Source organism: Neophocaena asiaeorientalis, unplaced genomic scaffold (genome assembly GCF_003031525.2).
Source record: "Neophocaena asiaeorientalis asiaeorientalis breed wild unplaced genomic scaffold, Neophocaena_asiaeorientalis_V1.1 scaffold49, whole genome shotgun sequence".
Lineage (NCBI taxonomy): Eukaryota > Metazoa > Chordata > Mammalia > Artiodactyla > Phocoenidae > Neophocaena > Neophocaena asiaeorientalis.
In genome coordinates this window covers 4,274,222-4,297,761 of record NW_020172456.1, presented here as the reverse complement: position 1 = coordinate 4,297,761, position 23,540 = coordinate 4,274,222, and the positions used below count along the sequence as shown (strand labels likewise).

The window sequence follows — 23,540 nt, the reverse complement described above, 5'->3', positions numbered from 1 at the left end:
AGGTACCAGCCCTATAGGGGAGGTACCAGCATCAGTCTCACTTAACCAAGAGGAAACAGTGACTTACGAGGAGATGAGGGAATTAGTCAAGATTAGACAGTGAGTGGCAGAGGCTGGATTCCAGCCTAAGCTTGTCTAACTCCATACCCTAAATTTCTGGAACACAAGAAAACAAAATAGGACTGACCCACAAACACTAATGCTCTCATACATTCATCTGGGAATGCCTGGGGCCCACATTTTAAAATGCTTTTTTAAAATGTGTATAAGGTGCGCTCATTATGGAAAAAATCTAGAAAATACAAAAAAGCATAAAGAAAAGAATGACCATTAACTTAGCCTTGTACCTGTTAATCCCAGCCACCAGCCCCAGAGAATTAATAATTATTAATATTATTAATATTCTATGTATGTATATTTAATCATTGAGGTATTTGGTTTATTTATATCTTTTTTTCTCTTCTGAGTGCTATCACATGGGCTGTGATAAATTCAGTAGAGGTTTTCATTTTCAGTGAGTCATTTGTCTTTAAAAGTTAACCAGCTGTCTTTCCTAATATCTGAAAGTTCCACCTCACACGTTAAAGGTGTCATGCCTTCCTGCTGGCCTCAACTCCAGAGTCAAACAGTTTTATAATCATGTATGTCATCCAGCTATTCTCACTGTGTCATTTCCTCCCCGGGGTCCAAGCTGAGGAAGGGCTGCCCGATGGCTTTTCAAAGCTCACAGGATCTCTTGGACGGAGAACTTGGTGTTCCTGGGAAGGTGAGAAGCCTTGAAGCTGTGGTTGAGAACAGGAAAGAACCATCTCGGCCAGACTTGAAGTTTCAAATTGTAATGTGCTCAGCTCCAAATTCTTGTGTTTGTAGCAGATAAGGGCCTGGTTATTTGCAGAGATCCTGGAGGTAGGCCATTTCTACACTTTGCATTTTACTAGTAAGCACAGACGGTTGCTCATTGAATAAAGAACTGAAAAATCTTATCCAAACTGTGGTTTGTGGTTGCCAGATCCTTGAGCAAACAGCTGCTGTTGCCGAGATTAAAAAAAAGCTCTTGCCTTGATTTCTTTCCCCTGATAGAAGGGGAGGTGAACAGGCAAGACAATGGTTGAGAAGTACCCAGTGGTGGGAAGTTACCCAGGACTGTTTCCGGAGAAGGAAGGAGCAGGGCTGTGAAGTCAGGGCTGGAGGGTTATCGGGATGGAGGGGGGAGACCTTTGATCTTCAAGAGACTAAACCTCATTTCCAGAGCTTCCTCTAGCTGGAGGCAGTTTCCTGACCTTTCAGAGGTGTTCTCATGGGGGCTGGGGACACACCAAGGTGCTTCTGTACTTGGACCCAATTGGGGGACCAATTTAGCCAAACAGCTGGTTAAACTGATTTGGCCCCCAGAGAACTGAACCGCCATCAATGCAGTCAAATGGACTGTACCAGTTGTACTGAAAATAGAACATAAAGCAAATGGTTTTCCCACTGTCCCTCCCCAGTCCTTCCTATCAGAGTGGTCACACCTACAGGAGCATGTGTTAATCCTCTGGTTTCTCATGGGGCAGATGTCTGATTCAGACTTCGAGAAACTAGGGACGGACTCCGGGTCTTTCCAATAGAAGAAGATCCTTTTTCTTATTCGGGGAATGTTTATGGGCAGCATGTGCCAGGCTCTGTGCTCAGCATGGGCATCACAGTCCCTTCCCCCCTGGGGGGAGCTCTGGTGCTGAGTCCTTAACTGGGCTCACTGATCTCAGAGCCTCAGCTCTCACTTCCTTCCCATCTCCGTGTTACTACTGAATTTCTTCAGTGCTCTGCTGTATGTTATTCCCCGGTTGTTACTCGGCTCCTTGATCCTTGAATACTGCCTGGGAAGCCCAGTGATTGCAGCCGTCCAAAGGCCATTAAGAAAAAATAATCCAAGGCACAGTCACGGAGCCACAGACAGTGAGATGCAGCTTCAAGAGAGGAGACTATAAAGGATTTAATTGAAGAATTAATATTTCCTTTTGGAGTCTTAGTTCATTCTCAGATGAGGGAGTCAGCTCTCGTCCATGTATCAGCTCTGCAGGGTGGGACCATAGGGATTTGCAGTGATCTCTCTGTTTCTTTCCTTTCAGTATTCAAGGAGAAGCCCAAACATGCCCCCAGCAGGGCCCAATCCCTAAGCTATGCCTTGGCGTCCCCTGATGCTTCATACTTAAGTTCCATCGTCCGACTCTTCAAAAACCTCAACTTTGTGCTGCTTATCATCACCTATGGTAAGATACAGATGTGTCCAGGAGTGTAATGGAGCTGGGGGTGTGAGACAAGAGGCCTGACGTGTCTGTGCATCTTACCGTTTCCAAATCCCAAATGTATATGTAAAGTCATCGTTCAGGGTCAACCAGAAGAGACAGCTCTGTCTCAGGGCCTTCGATGTTGGGTTACCTAGACGACCATTCCTTCCCATATCAAGTTGTCTGACAAAATGCCTGCCGATCCTCTGAGTCTCATCTCAGTATGACTGCTGTAAAGCAGTATTAGGCGACCTTTCCTCTTTTATTGTGCTGTTCCTGGTACATCTTAACACTTAGCATTAAAAAAAAAAAAAAATCATTTCCAGGTCTGTTTTCCCACTAAACTGGGAACTCCCTGAGAGTAGGAATTTATGTCTTTTTATCTTTATAATTCCTCAGCAGTGGCCAACCTGGAGTAGATACTCCAACAGTTATTAAATGAGTGATTGAGTGAACGGGTGGATGGATATTTATATGAGTCTTGTGACATGATCACTCCCCAGCCAATCCTTCATCTTGGAACATTGCTCCTTCTTTACCTGAATGCAAGACAACATCCCTCTTTCATTTCACTTTCTTGGCTTTGGTAAGATAAATTTCAATATTTATGCTGGTGTATTGGCTTGCCTTTCCAGCAAGGTGTTTGCTGCATCTTCATTCTAACGTTTAATGAGAATGTTGTCCTAGACAGGGGCAAGGGCAGAACCCCAGGGCATTCCATTAAAGGTGTCTTTACAGATCCACCCAGCTCTGCTGCTATCCAGCTTACCCCTGACCATGTAACCCTCCGGTTTGTTTGATTAAAATCAAGAGTGTATATCATGCTCAGTAATCAGAAGAAGAAAAGAAATGAGATTGGTTGACGTGACTTATTCTCAGTGAAACCCCAGTTGGCTATAACCTCAGGTTTCCTCTAGGCTCGCAAACTGTATCTTACAACAATACTAGCGTTTACTACGTGCCAAGACTTTTTATATATTATTTTATTTAACTCTCACCACACCGGTGAGAGGTAAATAGTATTATTTTCCCCATTTAACAGATGAGGAAACAAACTCAGAGAGATTAGGTAATAGCTCAAGAACACACAGTTTTCGAAGGGCAGAGCCAGGATTCAAGTACAGATTTGTCAGACTCCAAAGCCTACACTCCTGATCCGTGACCGCCTATGCTCCTTCCTTGAATTGTACCAGGGCTTCATTTTAGGCTTATCAATGCCCTTCACCTGAATTAAAGTGTTTATCTGCGGAGGCATTAGATAAGAGGTGGTATCATCCACAGTAGAGAGGCACACTTGGTTTTCAGGCATAGGCACAGATTAGGTGACCTCTCATCTGGAATAGCCCCAGGTACCCACGTTAGTCTCCAAGGCCTCTGGTCTCCATTCCTCCCTCTCTCGGAACAGCTTCTCAGTTCTGAGTGTGTCTCTGCATTCATTCACAAAACAAAGAGAAAGTTTCCAATACTTAGGATGGCCAGCTGAAGATATTCTGAGTTGCCCATCACTGAGAGGTATTCAAGTGTAGATGGAACCAACCACTTAGTGGGGATATTGTGGGGAATATCAGGCTATAGATGGATAGTGAAACCTGATGATCTTTGGGTTCCCTTCCAGACTCAGGATTCCATGCCTCTAAGAACTTTCACTTTTCCCTAGAGTTAAACATCTTGAGTGCATCAACCTTTGACCACCATAAACCTTATGGCATCTGACAACAGGGCATTTGAGGCTTACCTTGGAACTCTAGGGCAGATAAGTGCTTAATAAATATCTTCTGTGAACGAGAGTGGTGATGGTGGCAATAACCGGGCAATGGCCTTATTCCAGAGGCTGCAGTCTTCAGTTCTGGACGCTGTTTATGGCAGGGTCAGATCACTGACCCATGATAGCAAGAAATAAGAACAAAATGTACCAGGAACAGTGTTGCTCCTGGTCGCTGTGGCTCAGCTCCGGGCCATGCTTTAGGGGCAAAGCAACTCCTTTTCCTTCCATCTTGTGCGGCTGGTTGCTTGTATGGCCTTCAGTCTGGCAGAGTGCTGTTAATCCTGTGGTTCTGGACACTCCTCCTTAATCTATTTGGTTAAGTGATAACACAGGGAATAAATGGGTTAGCACTTCTGGCATGGTGGAGTGAGGACCTTGCATCATCTGTTCCTCCATGAAAACAAGAACACCACCGGCAGACGTTATCAAAATCAGTTGTTTCAGGGTTCTTAACCAAAGGCTTGAAACAATCCAGTGAGCATCTATTCAAGACAAATATCTGAATAACAGTAAAGTCGCAAGCTTTGTGTTTTAACTTGTCCTATTCCGATCCCCTCTTCCAGGCTCTGTGGTAGCCTTGGAAACCAGCAGCCTCCCAGACATGGTAGCTGTGAGAACTAGCAGCCTCACGGCCACTGGAGGGGGCCAAACAATTTTGGAGCTCCCCCAGAAGTCCCATCCCTAGGTCACTATTTGACTCCTGTGGCAGTTCGCTGCAAAGGCCCCATTCAGAGGATTTGCCTATATTTGACCTGACTCAGAGCTTTCTCAGTGGGAAAGCGCTATTTCCAGGGCATTTGTTGAAAGCGATCACCGTTTAACATCACAGCTGCCTGAGGTAGCAATACCGGTTGGGGTAAGCAAGAGGCTGACCAAAGATCTTGAAAGGAAAATCTGGAGAATGAGCTGTCCAGGGGGCTTTGGAAAGCTCTGACATATTCTTAGGAATCTAGAAATCCACATGCACATACAGAGTTGTGCATATGCCCAGGAAAGACCTGAGAAAGCCCTAAAGTCTCACCTCTGGCTGAACTTGAGGCTGTGTATAAGCAGAAGGTGGAGGCTAAGGCAGAGTTGTCACCACCCTGCTGGAGCATCACAGGCGAGTCCCAACGCACACATAGAGGTCCTCAGCAAAGGTGGGAGGCTCGTGGGCTTAAAGTATTTAAGGAAATCTCTGTCTAATCCTTAGTTCAAAACGAAGCTAGTGGAGCAGAAACCTCAGTGGCTGCACATGACAAAGAGCGCAGACTTTACAAAATGAGTCCAGGAAAGTCAGTGAACAAACAGCAGCCACAGTAACAAACCCTGGGGAAGGAGGAGAATCTCACTTCTAGAGTTGACATTATATTTAAAATGTCCAGTTTCAACAACAACAAAAAATGAGACATGCAAAGAAACAGGAAAGCAGGGCCCATACACAGTTAGAAAACTGTTCCTGAGGAAGCCCAGAGGTTGGATGTAACAGAAAAAGATAGTAGCTCAGCTATTATAAATATATTCAAGAACTAAAGGAAACCGGTGTGTATAGAATGAAAGAAAAGTAGAGAATGATGTCTCACCAAATAGAGAATATCAAGAAAGACAAATCAAAAAGAACCAAATATAAATTCTAGAGTTGAAAATACAATAACTGAAATGAAAAACTCACTAGAAGGCTCAACACTAGATTTGAGCTGGCAGAAGAAAGAATCAGTTAACTTGAAGCTAGGTCAAATGCAATTATCCTGTCTGGGGAACAGAAAGAAAAAAGAAAGAAGAAAAATGAGCAGATCCTCGTAGACCTGTGGGAAACCATCAAGCACACCAACACAGGCCTAACAGGAGTCCCAGAAGCAGAGGAGAGAGAAACAGGTGGAAGTAAATTGCCCTCAAATTGGGACGGTGCTTCTGTGCCTCTGGAAGCATTCGACTATGTTGTGTGTAGATAGAATTTATTAACATTTTCCTCAAAGGCCTGAGATGATCCCAGTGAGGAGTTAAACTAATCTGGTTGTTTGTACACATTTCATTATAGTCAGAGAACCACAAGCCTTATTTTTGTGGTAGGGAGTTGGACTTGGTGACAGGGATCTTTGCCTACAAGGAAATGATTCTTAGGCTGAATCACAGATTTGGGAAAGCGTGTTATTGAGCCTTTACTGTGTGTCAGGCACCATGTGAAGTGCTTTATATGCAGTATCTCATTTAATCTTCAAAAGAAACCCATGAACTAGGTGTTCAACTGCTCCATTTTATACCTAACAAAACTGAGGCTCTGATTGAGCTCCTTGTCCGTAATTAGACAGCTAGCAAGCAATAGAGCTTAGATATAAACTTCTGTCTGTCTGAGATCAAAGCCTATCTTCCTAACCACCGCACCATTTTGCCTTCTCGTGCAGAAAGGAGCCTCTTGGAGACAGAGCCAGGGGTCTGTTTTCAACCTCACTCAACTGAGTAGCCTCTGGGTCTATCTAGCAGGGGTGATAGTGGTGTATGTCCTTCCTCAGATTCAGTCCTCAGACCATTGGCCTTTCTTCTGAGATGAGGGTCTGTAGTTCTGGGGTTTAGAAGCAGGACCTACCTACACTGACCGGCCATCTTTGGGACTTGGGGATGGTGAGGTTTCATCCGTAGTGCGTCTCTCTGAGGGTTACAGGTCATGTAAAGGCACTCAGTCCACCTGAGAATCCCTGCTTTCTTCTCCCACTGTCTTTGCTCCAGATTAAAAATGCACACACAACAAAAAAAACCCTCTATAAATTCAACTAAATCCTTTGAGACCTCCCAGAATGCCTCCCACCTTCCATGCAGTTTCAGGTTGAGCTTTGAAGAGGGAAATGGTTCACAGTTTATATATACACACGTATACCCATATAGTGCATATGTACATTATATAGTACATATGATGTTCCTATTTTCCTCTGAATTATAAACACTTAAGAGCATGTAGTTGGGAATCAAGCAGTTGATAGTGTTTCACGGATGTATTTTCTGGATTTGGGTGGACATGTTTTGGAGTAAGAGCCTTGGCTGGGGGACCAGTGAGTTCAGAGTTGGTATGTAAGGAATATAAGGTCTAAGTTTTAGTGTCAGCTCTGCTAATTACTGAGTGTACCACCTTCACCCATCCTGTGCTCATCGTGTGTCTCTCTAAGAACCACCCCTCAGAAAAGAGTAATAACATTTGCTTCCCACTGGAGTTCCCTGGATGGAAATGAAAGCTTTTAAAGTAATTGTGAATCAAAACACTGCGTGCAGCCATAATGCTGTTGTGTTGGGAAACTTGCCCATTTCCTACAGTCTTTTTGTTTTTTGAATGAAGTAGATTTCGACACGTAGGGAGTAGCTTTCGTGCAGCCGGTGGGATGTCCAGTATTGTACTGGTAGTGACTTTCCAAGCTTTCCAAGTGCTTCTCCAAGCTGCTGAGCCAGCTGCCCCGAGCTAAGGTGCGGTGATACAGTAAAGGCTTTGGCGAAATTCCAGTGCCGCTGCCTTTTCCCCGCGGGCTTCTGGCCACACTCTTAGAGGTAAGGTTTCAGACATAAATTAATGGCCATCCGGCTAAGGTGGAATTTCAGATCCACAACAAATTCTTTTTTAGTATAAACATGTCCCACAACTATTTGAAGCATTCTTATGCTGAAATTCAAATTTAATTGGGTGTGCTGTTTTTGTTTTTTACTAAATCCAGCAGCCCAGTTTAGAGAGGAGGAGGTGCAGAGGCTGGGTTTGTGCTTGATGTTGCTGAAATATCACAGGAATGAGAAACTACCACCTCCTCTAGCAAAATACCCTCCGTATTCTAACATGGCACCGCAGGAGGACACAAGGCTGGAAGCAGATTCCCCGTGGGTCCACCAGAGCCTGGGGCTGGGCAGGTCTTGTGGTGAGCGTCAGCCGTGGGCGTGGGGTGGGGTGAAGTAAGAACCTTTCTTTGGCTCCCCCTCGGATCTCCAGGCCTTGCTTGCACATGGCTTCCCTAACGTCTTGGCATTGATGGCTCACGACTGCCCTGGTAAACAGACTGGTGAAAGGCTCCTCTTCTGGACAGTGTCTTCCAAGGGATTGCTCTTCCCTGTCATCCCCCAGCCTTGCCTCCAGCTATGCTTCTGAAGAATCTGTGCAGTGTTGGGTGTCTGAATTCAGAGCCTCAACATGTGTCCTGAGGACACCTTTCCTTGGGGCTCTCAAGGGCTTTACACCGCCCGACCTGGGCCTCGGCAGGGGCTTTGTGCCCCTTCAAGATGCTGGCTTCAGGGTGGGTGTAAGGTCCTTCCGGGATTCCCTGGAGCTTTTGCCGAGGTCAGGCTGGCCCTTTAAAAAGAGGGGTTCCTACAAGTTCAGGAAGGACAAAAGGGAAATGAACACAGAGTAACCAGAACCCAGAGATGGGATCTGGGATCAGTGTTTCCCACGCTGGCCTGATGATAGAGCCCCTGGGGTGCTGGGTGGTGTGTGCCTCGATTCCTGCCTCTCTTCTGGAAAGTCAAATTCAGATAGTCTGGTCCGGGCCTGGGAATCTGCTTTTCACAAGCATTCCTGGAGATTCTGGTTTGCAGCAGGGTTGAGAACCTCTAAAGTAGGTGTGCTATGGGTGATTCTCTTGAAGCCCCTTCCCATCCCAGCTGCCTCCATGTTAACCCCAGCCTCTGAGGGCCTGGGCCTGGTCTGTGATCCTCCTATGCCCAAGGCCATTTATCCCCAAGTTTAAGAAATGCCAAGGGCTTTTGATGTGTTGTTGTTAAAATGCGGATTCCTAGCCCCAATCCGGGGGAATCAGATTTAGTTGGTCCAGGGTGCAGCCCAGGAATCTGCATTTTTAGACTCTGAGGCTTTCTAATGCCAGTGGTTTCTAAATGCCACCACCCTTTGAAAAAACTTAGTCTTGACACAGGAGAGAAACTCAGAGTGATGACAAGTCAGGCCCTTCTGCCTTCCTAAAGCTCACCCCCTCAGTGACCTGCACTTCTCCCAGGTGGCTGATACCAGGGGTGACCAGGCCTTTCAGGGGCCATCACATTTCCTCACCAGGCAGGCTTACCTTGTTGGGGATAATCACACCCGAATATAACACAGTCACCTGCATTCCTATAAGAGGTACTTATGCATAGGGCAGAGCACACATGTCATTCCTGCCCTTCAGTGTGGACACTGGACCCTTTGGTTTGGGCAGTGGAGTGGACTTGTGCCCTTTAACTGTGTCTGGCAACCTTTGGCAATATGGGAGGGACATCTAGATTCAAGAGAGAGAGTCAGAATTTCTAATTCCTTTAAGGTTGGACTGTAGAAAGAATTGGAAAGAATGGTAGCCTTCCAGGACGAACCCCTGCCCCCTCCACATCCTCCCTACCTTAGCCCTGATTCCATCTCCTGTCTGGCTGGGAGCAGGGGATGGTGATTGGTAAACCAAACTAGTCTAGCAGAGCCAGTAGGTCTCAAACTTTGAGCCTTATCAGAATTACCTGGAGGGCTTGTTCAAACACATTGCCTGAGGAGCCCCACTCCCAGTGTCTACAGCAGGAGGTCTGGGTGGGGTCAGGATTTGCATTTCTAACAAGCTGCCAGGGAGGCTGATCTGGAAGTGATTTCTCTAAACCTTTAAGCCTCACAGAGCTGCTCAGCCTCGATAGCCTGGGTTAGCCTGATCAGGACTGTTTCTCTCCACATTTTTCAGGGTCAGGAAGGTGCTGGTGTTTGACGTGGGGTGTTTTTTCTCCCAGTCCTCCTGGATCATTTCGCAGTTTCCTGAGGGTTCTGCCCTCCTTGTTCATTCCAGGTGGGCACAAGCTGAGCTTGACCTCGTGTATGCCCTGGCCCCTGGCCCTGTTAGGCTGAGGGGCAGGAAGGGGGCTGAGTTCATCCTCCTCCCTGCACGCTTCTTCCCCACACCCGCCCACATTTCAGGAATGTGTCTCCTTGTGGGCTCTCTTGACCCAGGAATGGAATTTCCAAGTGGCTGGGTGTGTGGTATGAAGGTGCGGCCAGTATGCTTGTTGGGTGAGAAGTTGCCGAGAGTCTCAGAGTCCTCCTGACCATGAGTGTGGCAGTTGCAGTCACATCTGGTCACACTTCTGGGTTTGCCGACTGACTGTTGGCCCTGTGCCCCTCAGCAGGTGGCATTGAGCTCAACCTTGTTGCATCCCTGAGGTGACCTGGTGGGAGAGGCTGGGGCACGAAATTGCCAGTAACCTGAGCTGGGGAAATCACTGAGGATCAGGTCTGTAAGGATATGAAGTCAACGGTTTAAGATGGAGGACCTGGAGTCCATAGTCTGGGTTTGAATCGAACCCTGCCTCTTACTACCCGTGTGATGGTGGGAAGGGCAAACCAAACTCCCTTCCCCATTTTGCAGGAGAATTTGACCTTCGCTTAACTTTGTATCTCATTCCCCGGGGAACCTGACAAAGGGAGTAAGTCAACTGCATTTAGGCAACATTGCTTCTGATAAGAATGACCTATTGTGATATAAATGACTGCAGGTGGACTGGGTGATCTTCTTACCCCTGTTGGGAAGCCATTCTTTGTGCTTCTCTGAGCACAGTGACCCTTTCCACTGGCCTGTCCTTTATGGAGATCCTGGTAGCTATGCCTGTGGACGAGTCCGCAATAGCGGCTCCTGGGAGGGGTTAAGCCAGGGTGGGTGCCATACCCACCTTTCTCTGCACTGAGCTGTCACCTCGGGGGCAGAAGAGAATAGCTTCTGAATGGCTCTATGGACTGGGGTTCTGTGGACTGGCTCCAGTGAAGAGGAGCTCCTTCGGCCGCCCTGTCTATGAACTGTGTCCTCTCTTACATGCTGCTAAGTGGACCTAATGCCAGGTGTGCCAGTGGTAGTTGTGTGAGCCTGAAAATTAGTTAAAATTAAAATGACTGCTGGTGGGCCTTCCAGAGTGACCTCTGTATTTGTTTTCAAAATCTGTGTGCATTTTTCTTACCTACAAAATGGGAATGGGAATATTAGGTACTTTCTAGGATTCTTATGAGGATCGTAAGGTGTTTAGATTGTAAGGTGCCTAGTACATAAGCGTATGCTACTGCCATCACCACCACCATCACCACTACCACCATCACTACCATCATCACCACCATCACCACTACCACCAGCACCATCACCACCACCAGCACCATCACCACCACCAGTACCATCACCACCATCATCACCACCATCACCACCATCATTATGAAGGGAAGGCAGAAGGCCCTTCTCCTCTGGATCAGTTTCAGTCTCATCTTAGTTACTAAGTCACTGTACGGCTTTTGACCAATAACCTCATCTTCTAAGGACACAGATTCTTACAGTATATGCTAGGTGCTCCATCCGTTTCTTGGATGAATCGATAAATTAAGAGAGTCAACTAAATGCTCTTGAGGGTCCTTTATGGTTTTGAATATAAGATTTTGTGTGATGTTGAATCTGAGAAAAAAGTTGGAGGGATGTGGAAAGAGGTGAGAATCTACCTGCAGAGGGAGTGTTGTCAGGGGTCAGAGGTCTGGAGCATTCTGGTGAGGGGGGACAGGTCATCAGGAGGAGGTGGAAGGGGTCCAGTACTTCTGCTGGCCCCTTAGGTCAGGCCAGCGCTTAAGAGGAATGTAGATGGCTCTGACCTGGGAGTAATACTTTCTGGAGCCTGTGTTTCCAGGACAGGGATAAAGGGATGAGAGGGCAGTGGTGTGTGGCTAAGAAGAGGTTCAAATGGTTAGTTTTGGTTGTTTTGGAGTATTTCTTCTTTGAAACACTACCTCCAGTGGCAACAAGGATGAGGACTTCTGACCTCCCTCACCACTGTGGGGAGAAGCCAGCCATGGCCCCAACAGGAGAATGACCCTAATGCTGTGTTTCTCCCTCCCTCCTTCAGGTCTGAATGCTGGTGCTTTTTATGCCTTGTCCACTCTGCTGAATCGCATGGTGATCTTGCACTACCCGGTAAGGGTGTTCCCTAAGCTTGCTGGGCCCTGAGAGAAGGAGGTTCCTAGTCTGTCTGGGCAGGAGCTGGGGTGGCAGTGTGGTATGGTGTGTGCTCCTGAGATTTGGAGGGAGGCGGCCCTGGGTCTCAGCCCCAGCCCCGGTGGTCCTCAGCTGTGTCATAAGCTGGTTAGTGTCTTTGAGCTCTCATTCTCTTTTCTGTAAAGGAAGCCTAATTACTTACTGAAAGATTGATTTTAGGGTTAGAAAGTAAATAATAAGGTTTATATATGTAAAGCGCATAGCATGGTGCCTGGCAACACAGTAGGTAAACGTATATACAGTAGAATCACATATGAAATCAATTAAGTTGTGAAATGTGGGCAAGGTTTAATTTCAAGGTCTTATTTACCCAGCAGAAAGCATGTTTTAAATGTTTCCAGAACCAGCGAGGGCTGGATACTGGCAATGGAACACTGAGTAACCTGGAGTCGGGATCCCGGGTCCAGCCCTCTTTTGAGAGGTTAAGGCTCTCACGCTTGTGGGAGGGGTGAGCCACCGTGGTTGAGCGTTCCAGTGTTGGAGGTTGACAGGTCTGAGTTCAAATCTTGCCTCTGCTCTTAATAAAGGCCTCATGACCTTGGGCTAGTAGGTTATTTTCACTGTGCCTCAGTGTCTTCATCTGTAAAATGGAGAAAATTGATTAACCTTCTGGTGGGGAATTAGGAGAATTAAATGAGATGATGATATAAAATCATCAGCATGGTGTCTGGCTTTGAATAAACGCTCAAAAATATATAACTATTATCTTCCTATCTCTTCAACAGTGATAACTGAAAACACCTAAGTATGGAATGTTTGGATATACATAATTCAGTTTTTCCATCTGTGCAATGGGAATAATGGTAAAGGTTTGCTATAAGGATTACATTTTAAAAAATCCATCTAAAAGTGGTGTCTAAGGACAGAATTTGGTTCACCCCAGCATCCAGTATCATGCACACACATCCAGGGTTATATTATGTTGGGAGGAGCAGTTATTCTAGGATTCTCTATCCACTGGCAGCTTCTTACAGGCCATCTTGTCCTGATACTTTCTGAGAATTGGCTCTAATGAAGCCGGAGTTACTTGCCTTTGCCCCTTTGCCTTCTGCTGACTGCGCCCTGTCAGATATCTTGTCGCATCACTGAGCAATCACTGGGGCTGTGGTTTCCCCAGGGCGAAGAAGTGAATGCTGGAAGAATCGGCCTGACCATCGTCATTGCAGGAATGCTTGGGGCTATGATCTCAGGCGTCTGGCTGGATAGGACCAAAACCTACAAGTAAGTGACTCTTCCTCTTGGACTGAATCGGGGACCCCTGTCTTGAAATGACATATTCATTAGCAACACGGCTCCAAAGATGTGGGTGTGGCAGCTGGGGGTCTGAGTGGTCAAGCGGGGAGTTCAAATATATCTTCTCTGAGCCTCAGTTTCCCCATTTATAAAATGAGGGAAGCAATGCCTGCCCTGTGGGGATCATAGGAAGATTAGAGATAGGGGCCATGAGGCCTGTCAGAGTTCCATCCCCCAAGTAGCTTGTGGAAGAAGCAGAGGAAGGAGAAAATAAATGTGGAAAAGCATCAACAGTTGGACAGTTTGTGGAAACTCCACGGAGTGGGGACGAGGAGGTGGTTCCTCTGCCCTGTTCCCATAGCTCCCTTGTGGACCGCATGGGCTTAACCAAGGTGCTCAGTGCTTCCAACAATTTACAGTGTGTTATCTTGCAATTGCTTCCACTTCATTGGTAAGTATTACGGCATGCTTTAGTCCTGATTGCCCAGTGCATTCCTAAGAGCCACGAAGATTTTAGTGGATGTCAGGCTAATCCAGGACGCTTACTAAAAATACAGATTCCTGGGCCCCACCCTCATGGATGCCAATTCAGTAGGGGAATCTGCGTTTATAAAAAAAACTAAAAATAGAACTACCATACGACCCAGCAATCCCACTACTGGGCATATACCCTGAGAAAACCATAATTCAAAAACAGTCATGTACCAAAACGTTCATTGCAGCTCTGTTTACAATAGCCAGGACATGGAAGCAACCTAAGTGTCCATCATCGGATGAATGGATAAAGAAGATGTGGCACATATATACAATGGAATATTACTCAGCCATAAAAAGAAACGAAATTTAGATATTTGTAGTGAGGTGGATGGACCTACAGTCAGTCATACAGAGTGAAGTAAGTCAGGAAGAGAAAAACAAATACCGTATGCTAACACATATATATGGAATCTAAGGAAAAAAGAAAAAAGGTTGTGAAGAACCTAGGGGTAAGACGGGAATAAAGACACAGACCTACTAGAGAATGGACTTGAGGATATCGGGAGGGGGAAGGGTAAGCTGTGACAAAGTGAGAGAGTGGCATGGACATATATACACTACCAAACGTAAAATAGCTAGCTAGTGGGAAGCAGCTGCATAGCACAGGGAGATCAGCTCGGTGCTTTGTGACCACCTAGAGGGGTGGGATAGGGAGGGTGGGAGGGAGACGCAAGAGGGAGGAGATATGGGGATATATGTATACGTATAGCTGATTCACTTTGTTATAAAGCAGAAACTAACACACCATTGTAAAGCAATTACACTCCAATAAGATGTTAAAAAAAAAAAAAATCAACCCGGATGCCTCAATTCAGTAGCCAGCCTTGGGGAAAATGCTCTGGAAACAGAGGCCCAACTTGTGTCTTTCCTGTGCTCCGCATGCACTGGGCACTCAATTAATGCTGGCCAGTAGGGCAGCTGCCAGGCCAGGGTTGTCCTGCTCTGGGGCAGATCAACATTCTGGGATGCTTTATCAAAGCCTCCAAAGTTCCCAGTGTCTGGAGGCAACAGACAGTGGCAGACCTGTTCTCTGCCACACAGATCCGCTTCTGTGAGGCTCTGGTCAGACCAGGGCTCTCTCTGTCTGCCTTTGTCAAAGGCCAACCCTGGGGATGTGGCTGCCTGGCTGGACACGACGAGGAGCCCAGCTGGGCTTAATTACTGCTGGTGAAGCTGGGCTGCTGCCTTGTCTTTGCCATATGTCAGTTGTTTGCTTTGGGTAGTGAGGACTGGCCACTCCCGAACCAGGATACAGCAGCGTCCCCTTTTCTGGGCTTGCTGTGTGGCAGGAGAAGGGAGAGATTGGAATGTTGCCTGGGCGGGGATGTGGGCAGCCAGATGATGCAGGTGAGCTAGAAAATACGGTGAAAATACAGTGAAAGGGCTGGGGAGGACACTGCAGAATCCTTCTGCCACCAGTTCCTAGTGTCACATGATGTCTGCATCCTTCAGTCAGCATGGGACAGTCTTCTCCTTGCTCTACTATGTAGGCAGAGAAAGGGTGAGAGAGCTCTGTCATCTGGTCATTTTGGTGCCAGTTCCCTTTTACCTGAGCCTCCCAGATTTGTCCTGTTTTGTTTGGAGGCTGGAAATTGGATGGTCAGGTCCCTTTATCTCCGGCTGAGACTACAGTTTTGTAGACAGGCTAGTGGTTTAAGAAGAAGCTATATGTAAACAAATATGGGAAAGATGAACTTGTGGGGTCATTGAGGGAGATGGGTGTCCATGGAGTTGGGTTCTGCAGAGGGGGAGGGACTGGATGTGGGGAGCAGGGGGAGGAGGGATGAAGCTCCTCTGCCCTCAGCAGCTGCTTTGAGGACCCAGGAGGGAGGGGCGTCCTTCAGAGGCTGTTGGTCTTTCCCACAGGTGCAGCCCCATCCTGTGTTAGTATTCCTGTGTGTGGGATTAGAGGGAGCACAGGTTTCAAATCCTACCTCTGGATTCGAATCTTAGCTGTGCATTTCCTGGGCAGGTGACTTTGGACAAGTAACTTGACTGGTCTGAGCTCAGTTTCCTCATTTGTCATATTAGGGAGAGTCATACATCTCTTTTTTTCCTACCAGTTTTGTTGAGATATAATTGACATACAGCATTGTATAAGTTTGAGGTATACAGCATAATGATTTGATTTACATACATCATGAAATGATTGTCGCGGTAAGTTTAGTGAACATCCATCATCATATATAGATACAAAATTAAAGAAATAGAAAAAATTTTCATAATGAGGACCCTTAGGATTTAATCTCAACAACTTGTGTGTATAACATACAGCAGTGTTCATTATATTTATCGTATTGTACATTACATCCCTAGTACTTACTTATCTTATAACTGGAAGTTTGTACATTTTGACTGCTTTCGTCCAATTCTCCCTCCCCCTACCCTATCCCCACTTCTGGTAACCACAAATCTGGTCTCTTTTTCTATGAGTTTGCATGCTTGTTTGTGTCTGAAGTATTATTGACCTACTACAGTATGTTAGTTCCTATACACAACATAGAGATTTGATGTTTCTATACATTTCAAAATGATCCCCAAGATAAATCTAACTTGGATCTGTCACCATACAAAGAGGTTACATAGTTATTGACTGTATTCCCCACACCATACATTTCATTCCTTTGACTCATTTATTTTCTAACTGAAAGTTTGTACCTCTTAATCTCTCTCACCTGTTTCTTTCCTCTCCCCCATTCCCTCCCCTCTGGCAACCATCTGTTTGTTCTCTGTAACTCTGTTTCTGTTTTGTTTGTTCATTTGTTTTGATTTTTAGATTCCACATATAAATGATACTATATAGTATTTGTCTTTCTCTGTCTAAATTATTTCACTTAGCGTAATACCATCTAGGTCCATACATGTCGTTGCAAATGGCAAGATTTCATTCTTTTTTATGGCTGAAATATATGTATATGTACCACATCTTCTTTATCCATTTGCCTGTTGATGGGCACTTAGGTTGCTTCCATATCTTGGCTACTGTACATAATGCTACAGTGAATATAGGGGTAGTACATATATCTTTTTGAATTAGTGTTTTCATTTTCTTGGGATAAATGCTCAGGAGTGAAACTGCTGGATCATCTGGGTGTTCTATTTTAAAATTTTTCTGAGGAATCATCGTACTGTTTTCCCTAGTGGCTGCACCAATTTATATTCCTACCAGCAAGTTCACGAGGGTTCCCTTTTTCATGTACTTGTTGGCCATCTGTATGTCTTCTTTGGGAAAATGTCTATTCAGATCCTCTGCCCCCTTTTTAATTGGGTTGTTTGTTTTTTGATGTTGAGTTGTATTAGTTCTTTGTATATCTTGGATATTAACCCCTTATCAGATATGTCTTCTCTCATTCAGTAGCTGGCCTTTTAATTTTGTTGATAGTTTCCTTTGCTGTGCAAAAGCTTTTTAGTTTGATGTAGTCCCATTTGTTTGTTTTTTGCTTCTGTTTCCCTTGCCTGAGGAGATATATCAAAAAAAATTACTAAGACTGATGTCAAACAGTATACTGCCTATATTTTCTTCTAGAATTTTTGTGGTTTCAGGTTTTAAATTAAATTTAAGTCTAATCCATTTTGACTTTATTTTTCTGCATGGTGTGAGAGAGTAGTTGAGTTTGATTCTTTTGTGTATAGCCATCCAGTTTTCCCAACACCATTTATTGAAGAGTCTGTCTTTTCCCCATTGTATGTTCTTGCCTCCTTTGTTGTAGGTTAATTGCTCACATAAATGTGGGTTCATTTTTGAATCGCTATTCAGTTCCATTGATCTCTGTGTCTGTTTTGTGCCAGTACCATACTGTTTTGATTACTATAGCTTTATAGTATAGTTTGAAATCTGGGCAAACTGATACCTCTAGTTTTGTTCTACTTCCTCAAGATTGTTTTGGCTATTTGGGGTCTTTTGTATTTCCATACAAATTTTAGAATTATTTGTTCTAATTCTGTGAAAAATTTCATTAGTGTTTTGATAGGAATTGCATTGAATCTCCTGATTGCCTTGGATTACGTTGTTTATTTGAGATTTTTGTTTGTTTGTTTCCTGAGACAGGCTTGTGTCACTATAAACTTGCTTCTTAGAACTGCTTTTCCTGTGTCCCATATATTTAATTAATTAATTAATTATTTTGACTTGAAATATTCTTTATTTTGTAAACATCTGTGTTTAAAATAGATGAACCCTGCTCACAATTCATATCCTGGACCCAAGACACAGCACACAAAGTTCACAGGGAGATGGTGGGGCTCAGGAGCAGGTGGAGTGCCTGGGGCTGTGCTGGGTCTCAAGACAACAGGTGCAAAGGTGGTGAGGCGTCAACAGGCAGGTGCACCTGCTCAACAGTCTAAGGCCAGGTCCCAGGCTACCTCTGGGAGAAGTTTAGGGGTGAGAGGCTGACTCTGGTACCTCATGAGCATAGCTGCACCCTAAAATCCCAACCCCTCTTCTGCCTCATACTTCTCCCCAGCTGTGGCCCTTATGGATGGGGCTTCTCAGGCCATAGAATCCTAACCCCAAGTGTTCCCTTCCAGAACCCCTAGGGTACAGTAAAAATATAGTCCCTCTATAGGGCTAGGAGAGAAAGGCAATGGTGCTCGGCCAGATCTTCAGGGAAAGCAGTGACACTGACCACAGGTTGGAGCCAATGGCCAGTATAACTTCTGCTCCCTCGAGTCCCGGGCTGAGGGCACACTGAGGGTTGGCACTGCTGACCTCCCCACCCCAGAGTGATGCTGCATGTTTTAACACCTGAGGAGTTAGTCCTCAAGGAAACATCCTCAGCTGTGGTCATGATTTCGTCCTAAAGAGTCAGCTCTTTACATTTCTCATTAGCTGACGATTTATAACTATTCCTGCCTTCCTTTTCCTTCAACTATGATAACTCATCCCCCATTCCTTCATCCTGAGCTACCCTCTCCTGCTCTCTCCTGATTTGATAAGAGTCAGAAGAAAAGGTTTGGTGATTTCATCCCCCACACTTTTTTTCAGAGGAGTAAGGAAGTGGGGCTCTTAATTCTTCACATGTGTGTGTCCTGGATTTTAGTCTTTAATTAGTGAATGTTCGATGCCCAGTTTTGTTTTCACTCCAGTGCCAGCCATGCAACGCAGCTTAAGACTGATCCTCCTCCCTAGGCTTCTCCCATCTTGGGAAGGTGGGGAGCAACCCTACTAGGGCTGGTAACTGACTTGTTCCTTCCTTAAAGGGCCTCCTGCAAATGACTCTTGGACCATATGGGGTTAAAGAAACTTCTTCCTGAAACAAAGGGCCCTGGAGGAGGGAGTCCGCTTCCCTCCACCTGTAGCCACAGTGCAGTTGGCAAACCCTCAGGCCTCTGAGTCAGGAGCTGAGGAGCAAGATGAGCACTTGGCCTTGAAGGCTGAAGGGAACAGCACCAAGCGTTCCTACCCAGGGCTCACCTGCTTTCTGCCCGTGAGCCCCCTGCCCTTCTCCCACAAACTTTGGGTCTTGGGAAAGCCTTGAGACCTGAAGGCTGGGCTTGGTGAAAGACCACCAGCATGGTTCTGTCACCTCTCACCTGCCGGGGTGGTGGGGAGATGCCCATCTTACATAAGAAATGGAAGATTGCTTTGGGTATTCGGGGTCTTTTGTGTTTCCATACAAATTGTGAAATTTTTTGTTCTAGTTCTGTGAAAAATGCCAGTGGTAGTTTGGTAGGGATTGCGTTGAATCTGTAGATGGCTTTGGGTAGTATAGTCATTTTCACAATGTGGATTCTTCCAATCCAAGAACATGGTATATCTCTCGGTCTGTTTGTATCATCTTTAATTACTTTCATCAGTGTCTTATAGTTTTCTGCATACAGGTCTTTCGTCTCCTTAGGTAGGTTTATTCCTAGGTATTTTATTCTTTCTGGTACAGTGGTAAGTGGGAGTGTTTCCTTAATTTCTCTTTCAGATTTTTCATCATTAGTGTATAGGAATGCAAGAGACTTATGTGCATTAATTTTGTATCCTGCTACTTTACCAAATTCATTGATTAGCTGTACTAGAACTACCATCCCACTCAGCAACCCCACTACTGGGCATATACCCTGAGAAAACCATAATTCAAAAAGAGTCGTGTACCACTGTGTTCACTGCAGCTCTATTTACAATAGCCAGGACATGGAAGCAACCTAAGTGTCCGTAGACAGATGACTGGATAAAGAAGATGTGGCACATATATACAATGGAATATTACTCAGCCATAAAAAGAAACGAAATTGAGTTGTTTGTAGTGAGGTGGATGGACCTAGAGTCTGTCATACAGAGTGAAGTAAGTCAGAAAGAAAAAAACATACTGTATGCTAACACATATATATGGAATCTAAAAAAAAATAAAAGAGATGGTCATGAAGAACCTAGGGGCAGGATGGGAATAAAGACGCAGACCTACTAGAGCATGGACTTGAGGACACGGGGAAGGGGAAGGGTAAGCTGGGACAAAGTGAGAGAGTGGCATGGACATATATACACTACCAAACGTAAGGTAGATAGCTAGTGGGAAGCAGCCACATAGCACAGGGAGATCAGCTCAGTGCTTTGTGACAACCTAGAGGGGTGGGAGGGAGGGAGACGCAAGAGGGAAGAGATAATGGGGATATATGTATATGTATAGCTGATTCACTTTGTTATAAAGCAGAAACTAACACACCATTGTAAAGCAATTATACTCCAATAAAGATGTTAAAAAAAAAAAAAAAAGAAAGAAATGGAAGATGGGGCCCAGGAATCCCTGCTGCTGCTGAATTCCCCTCTGGTTTGCAAACTGCTGTCCGGGCGCTCAACCTGGTATATAGGAGCTGGCCCTTCATTTCCAAACACTCCCCTTCCTGGAGTGTGTGGTTGGCCCCAGGGCTCTCCATGCCCCTGCAGTGCCCTCAGGCCTTGGTCCACATCTTTAAATTCGGGAGCCCGGGGGCAGGGAGAAATAGTGTATGCGCTGCAGGGCAGGTAGAGAATGGAGGTTACTTCTTATCCCCGCCACCCGTCATCATTTTTTTCTTCTCTGAAGCTCAGTTCCCCCAAGAGGCGGGAGGGCAGGCAGCCAAGTGCAGCGGAAGCTGGGGACGGGGCAGGGGTGGGGTAGGACAGCCCCAGGCGTGGGGACCACCAGCTTGGGCTTTCCTTCCTCTCCTCTTTCCCTGGTCACCGGGGAGGCAGGCCCATGGCACAAGAAAGGGCGGTGGGGAGGAGAGGACTGGAAGAATTTCCCACAAAGCGGGGTGGGGCTTCTCCCGGAGCAGAGCAGCGAACATGCCCCTGGGCCTGAGTCCATTCCCTCAGCCCGACAAAGAGGGAGGAATTGAAAGGTGCTGTACCAGCAGCCACATGGGACACGTGGGGGGCGTGGGGAGGGCTTTGATAGGAACACAGCAGAGGGGAAGGGACAGGAAGAGAGGCGGGAAGAAACGAGGAGAAGCGGAGAGGAAACCAGATGCACTGAGAGAAGGAACCTCCAGTGGCCTCCTTGACTCCGGACTGGGCCATCGCCTGGGACCTCGGGGTAGCGAGGCGGTGCTCGTAGTACATCAGGGGCTCGAGGCAGGCCTGTGGCTGGGGAAACAGGCTGGAGGGGGCCATCCCGGGGGGAGGGCGGAGGGGGGCGAGGCAGCTCGTACAGGACAGAGGAGCTGCTCCCCGGAGCCAGGCAGGAGGAGGAGCAGCGGCCGAGATTCCACAGGGTCACCCGAAGGAGAAGAGACGCAGGGCAAAGCCCAGGCTCCCTGTGTGCCCGCAGCCCTCCTGCGGGGAGAGGGGACTGTGCGGGGTGGGGGCGCTCCACGCAAGATGCTCCGCACCAGCAGGTTTTCGAAGAGTTCTCCGGGCCCTCGGGTTTGCCCTTATCCTCCTCCAGCTCCGCCAAGGCCACCTCATCGTTGGCGGCTGTCCGCAGACCTTCCAGCTCCCTCGGGTGGGCCTGCAGCACCAGGCTCCGTCAGGCGCGTGAAGGACTCTTTCATGTGGAGGCTGGTGCAGGCCCTTGCTTCATAGAAGTCCATGCCGTACTCTTCGGCCAGCCGCTGCCCTTGCTCGCTTCCCACCTGCCGTTTCTGCTCTTCGTCAGCCTTATTCCCTCTAAGGGTCTTCTGGACACCTTCTGGTGCCTTCTCATCCACATCACTGACCCACTTCATGATGTGCTGGTAAGAGCGCTGACTGCTAATGTCGCAGACTAAAAATATTCCCTGGGCCCGTCGATAGTACTGCTTTGTGATGGTCTGCTATCTCTCCTGCCCTGCTGTGTCCCAAATCTGTATCCGCACTTTGATGCCATCTACCTCTATGGTCTTCATCTTAAAGTCGACACCGATGGTGAAGATGTGCGAGGAGTGGAACTCTTTGTCGGTGAAGCCGCGCAGCAGGCAGGTCTTGCCTACCCCAGAGTCCCCGATCATTAGCAGCCGGAACAGCACATCGTACTGCTTCGCCATTCCGAGAACGGCGCCGGCGGCGAGAAGGAAGCGGGGTCGGCTCACGCCGCCTCGCCGCCGCTCGCTCGGTGCCCGGAAGCGTGTCCTATATATTTTATATTGTTGTGTTTTTTGTTAATTTGTCTCCAGGTGTTTTTAAAATTTCTTCTTTGATTTCTTCGGTGACCTGATGGTTGTTTAGTAGATAATTGTTTAGCCTCCGCGTGTTTGTGTTTTGGGCAGTTTTTATAGTTGATTTCTGATCTCAAAGTTTTGTGATTAGAAAAGATGCTTGCAGTTTTCTTAAATTAGTCATACTTTTATTGCATGGCTTTTGTAAGGGTTGAAGGAAATAATAAATGCGTGTAAAGCACTTAGCAGACTCCCTGGCATCCAGTAAATGCAGTGTTAGTTTCACATAACCACAGTACACACCTGCTGGCAACCCCTCTGTGTTTCTGGCTTCAGCAGAGATGAGTGAAGGCTTTGACCTTTCATAGTCTGAGTTCCCACGTTCGTGGCCAGAGCGCAGAAGGATGTGCAGAGTCCCTGCCCTCAGTCAGTAGGACAGAGAGGGATGCAGGTCCCAGTGCAGGAGTCAGGGCCGCAGCAGAGTCCTGAGTGGGCAACGTGGGGGGAGAGGTGTGGGGAGGGGCACAAGTAGGGTGAGCCAGAAACAGAAACCAGCACGTTGCTGAGGGTCCTTCTGAGGGACCAACAAGGGGAAATGCAACTGGGCGTGGGCAGAGCTTTCTCACCTCGGCTTTGGAGTCAAGGACTTAGTTCAGGGCTGGAGAATGTTCTTTCTTAGTTGCCACGGTCAGGAGCAGAGTAGTTCAGATTTAGCAGGAAAAACGGTGCTGGACGTGTGCAGGTGGCAACAGGAAGAATTCAACGATGACAGAGACTCTCACAGCCAGGGCTCTGCCCAGCATTGTCCTGGGGTCTGGGGGCAAAGCAGACAAGCAGAACGGGCTTCTGGGGTCGTCTGCATGCCACTGCCGCCTGACCACAGTTGTGTGTCCCATTTGTTTTTTCAGTGGGGGAGGAGGAGAGGCAAGGGTTATGCCTTGTTGCTTGTGGGTAGGATGTGACAAGTCCAGGCGCAGCGCGATCTTGTTGAGAGGGTTTTGCAGGAGAACACACGTGCCGCAAGATGACGTCATACTGTCCTGGTCTTACCCTTTGTAGCTCTGACCACAGTGTGATCATTGGTCCGATGTCCATCAACCTCATGGACAGAAAATTCTATGAGAGCAAATAGCTCACAGAAGTGGGCTTGGCACGCAGCACGTGCCCAATAGATAGAAGGTGGGACGGAGGGAGGGAAGGAAGGAAGGA

General features: G+C 46.8%; 1 protein-coding gene and 1 pseudogene across 1 annotated transcript in view; one reads left to right on the top strand and one right to left on the bottom strand.

The window, feature by feature from the left end:
* FLVCR2 (FLVCR choline and putative heme transporter 2) overlaps positions 1 to 23,540 on the top strand; it is a 60,001-nt gene that overhangs the window by 28,619 nt on the left and 7,842 nt on the right. The window contains exons 3-5 of the mRNA XM_024737783.1: positions 2,109 to 2,249; positions 11,872 to 11,939; positions 13,138 to 13,241. Of these exons, the coding sequence (XP_024593551.1) occupies positions 2,109 to 2,249; positions 11,872 to 11,939; positions 13,138 to 13,241 (313 nt within the window). The remainder of the gene's footprint in view (positions 1 to 2,108; positions 2,250 to 11,871; positions 11,940 to 13,137; positions 13,242 to 23,540) is intronic.
* On the bottom strand, positions 21,490 to 22,220 carry LOC112394839 (ras-related protein Rab-15 pseudogene; annotated as a pseudogene).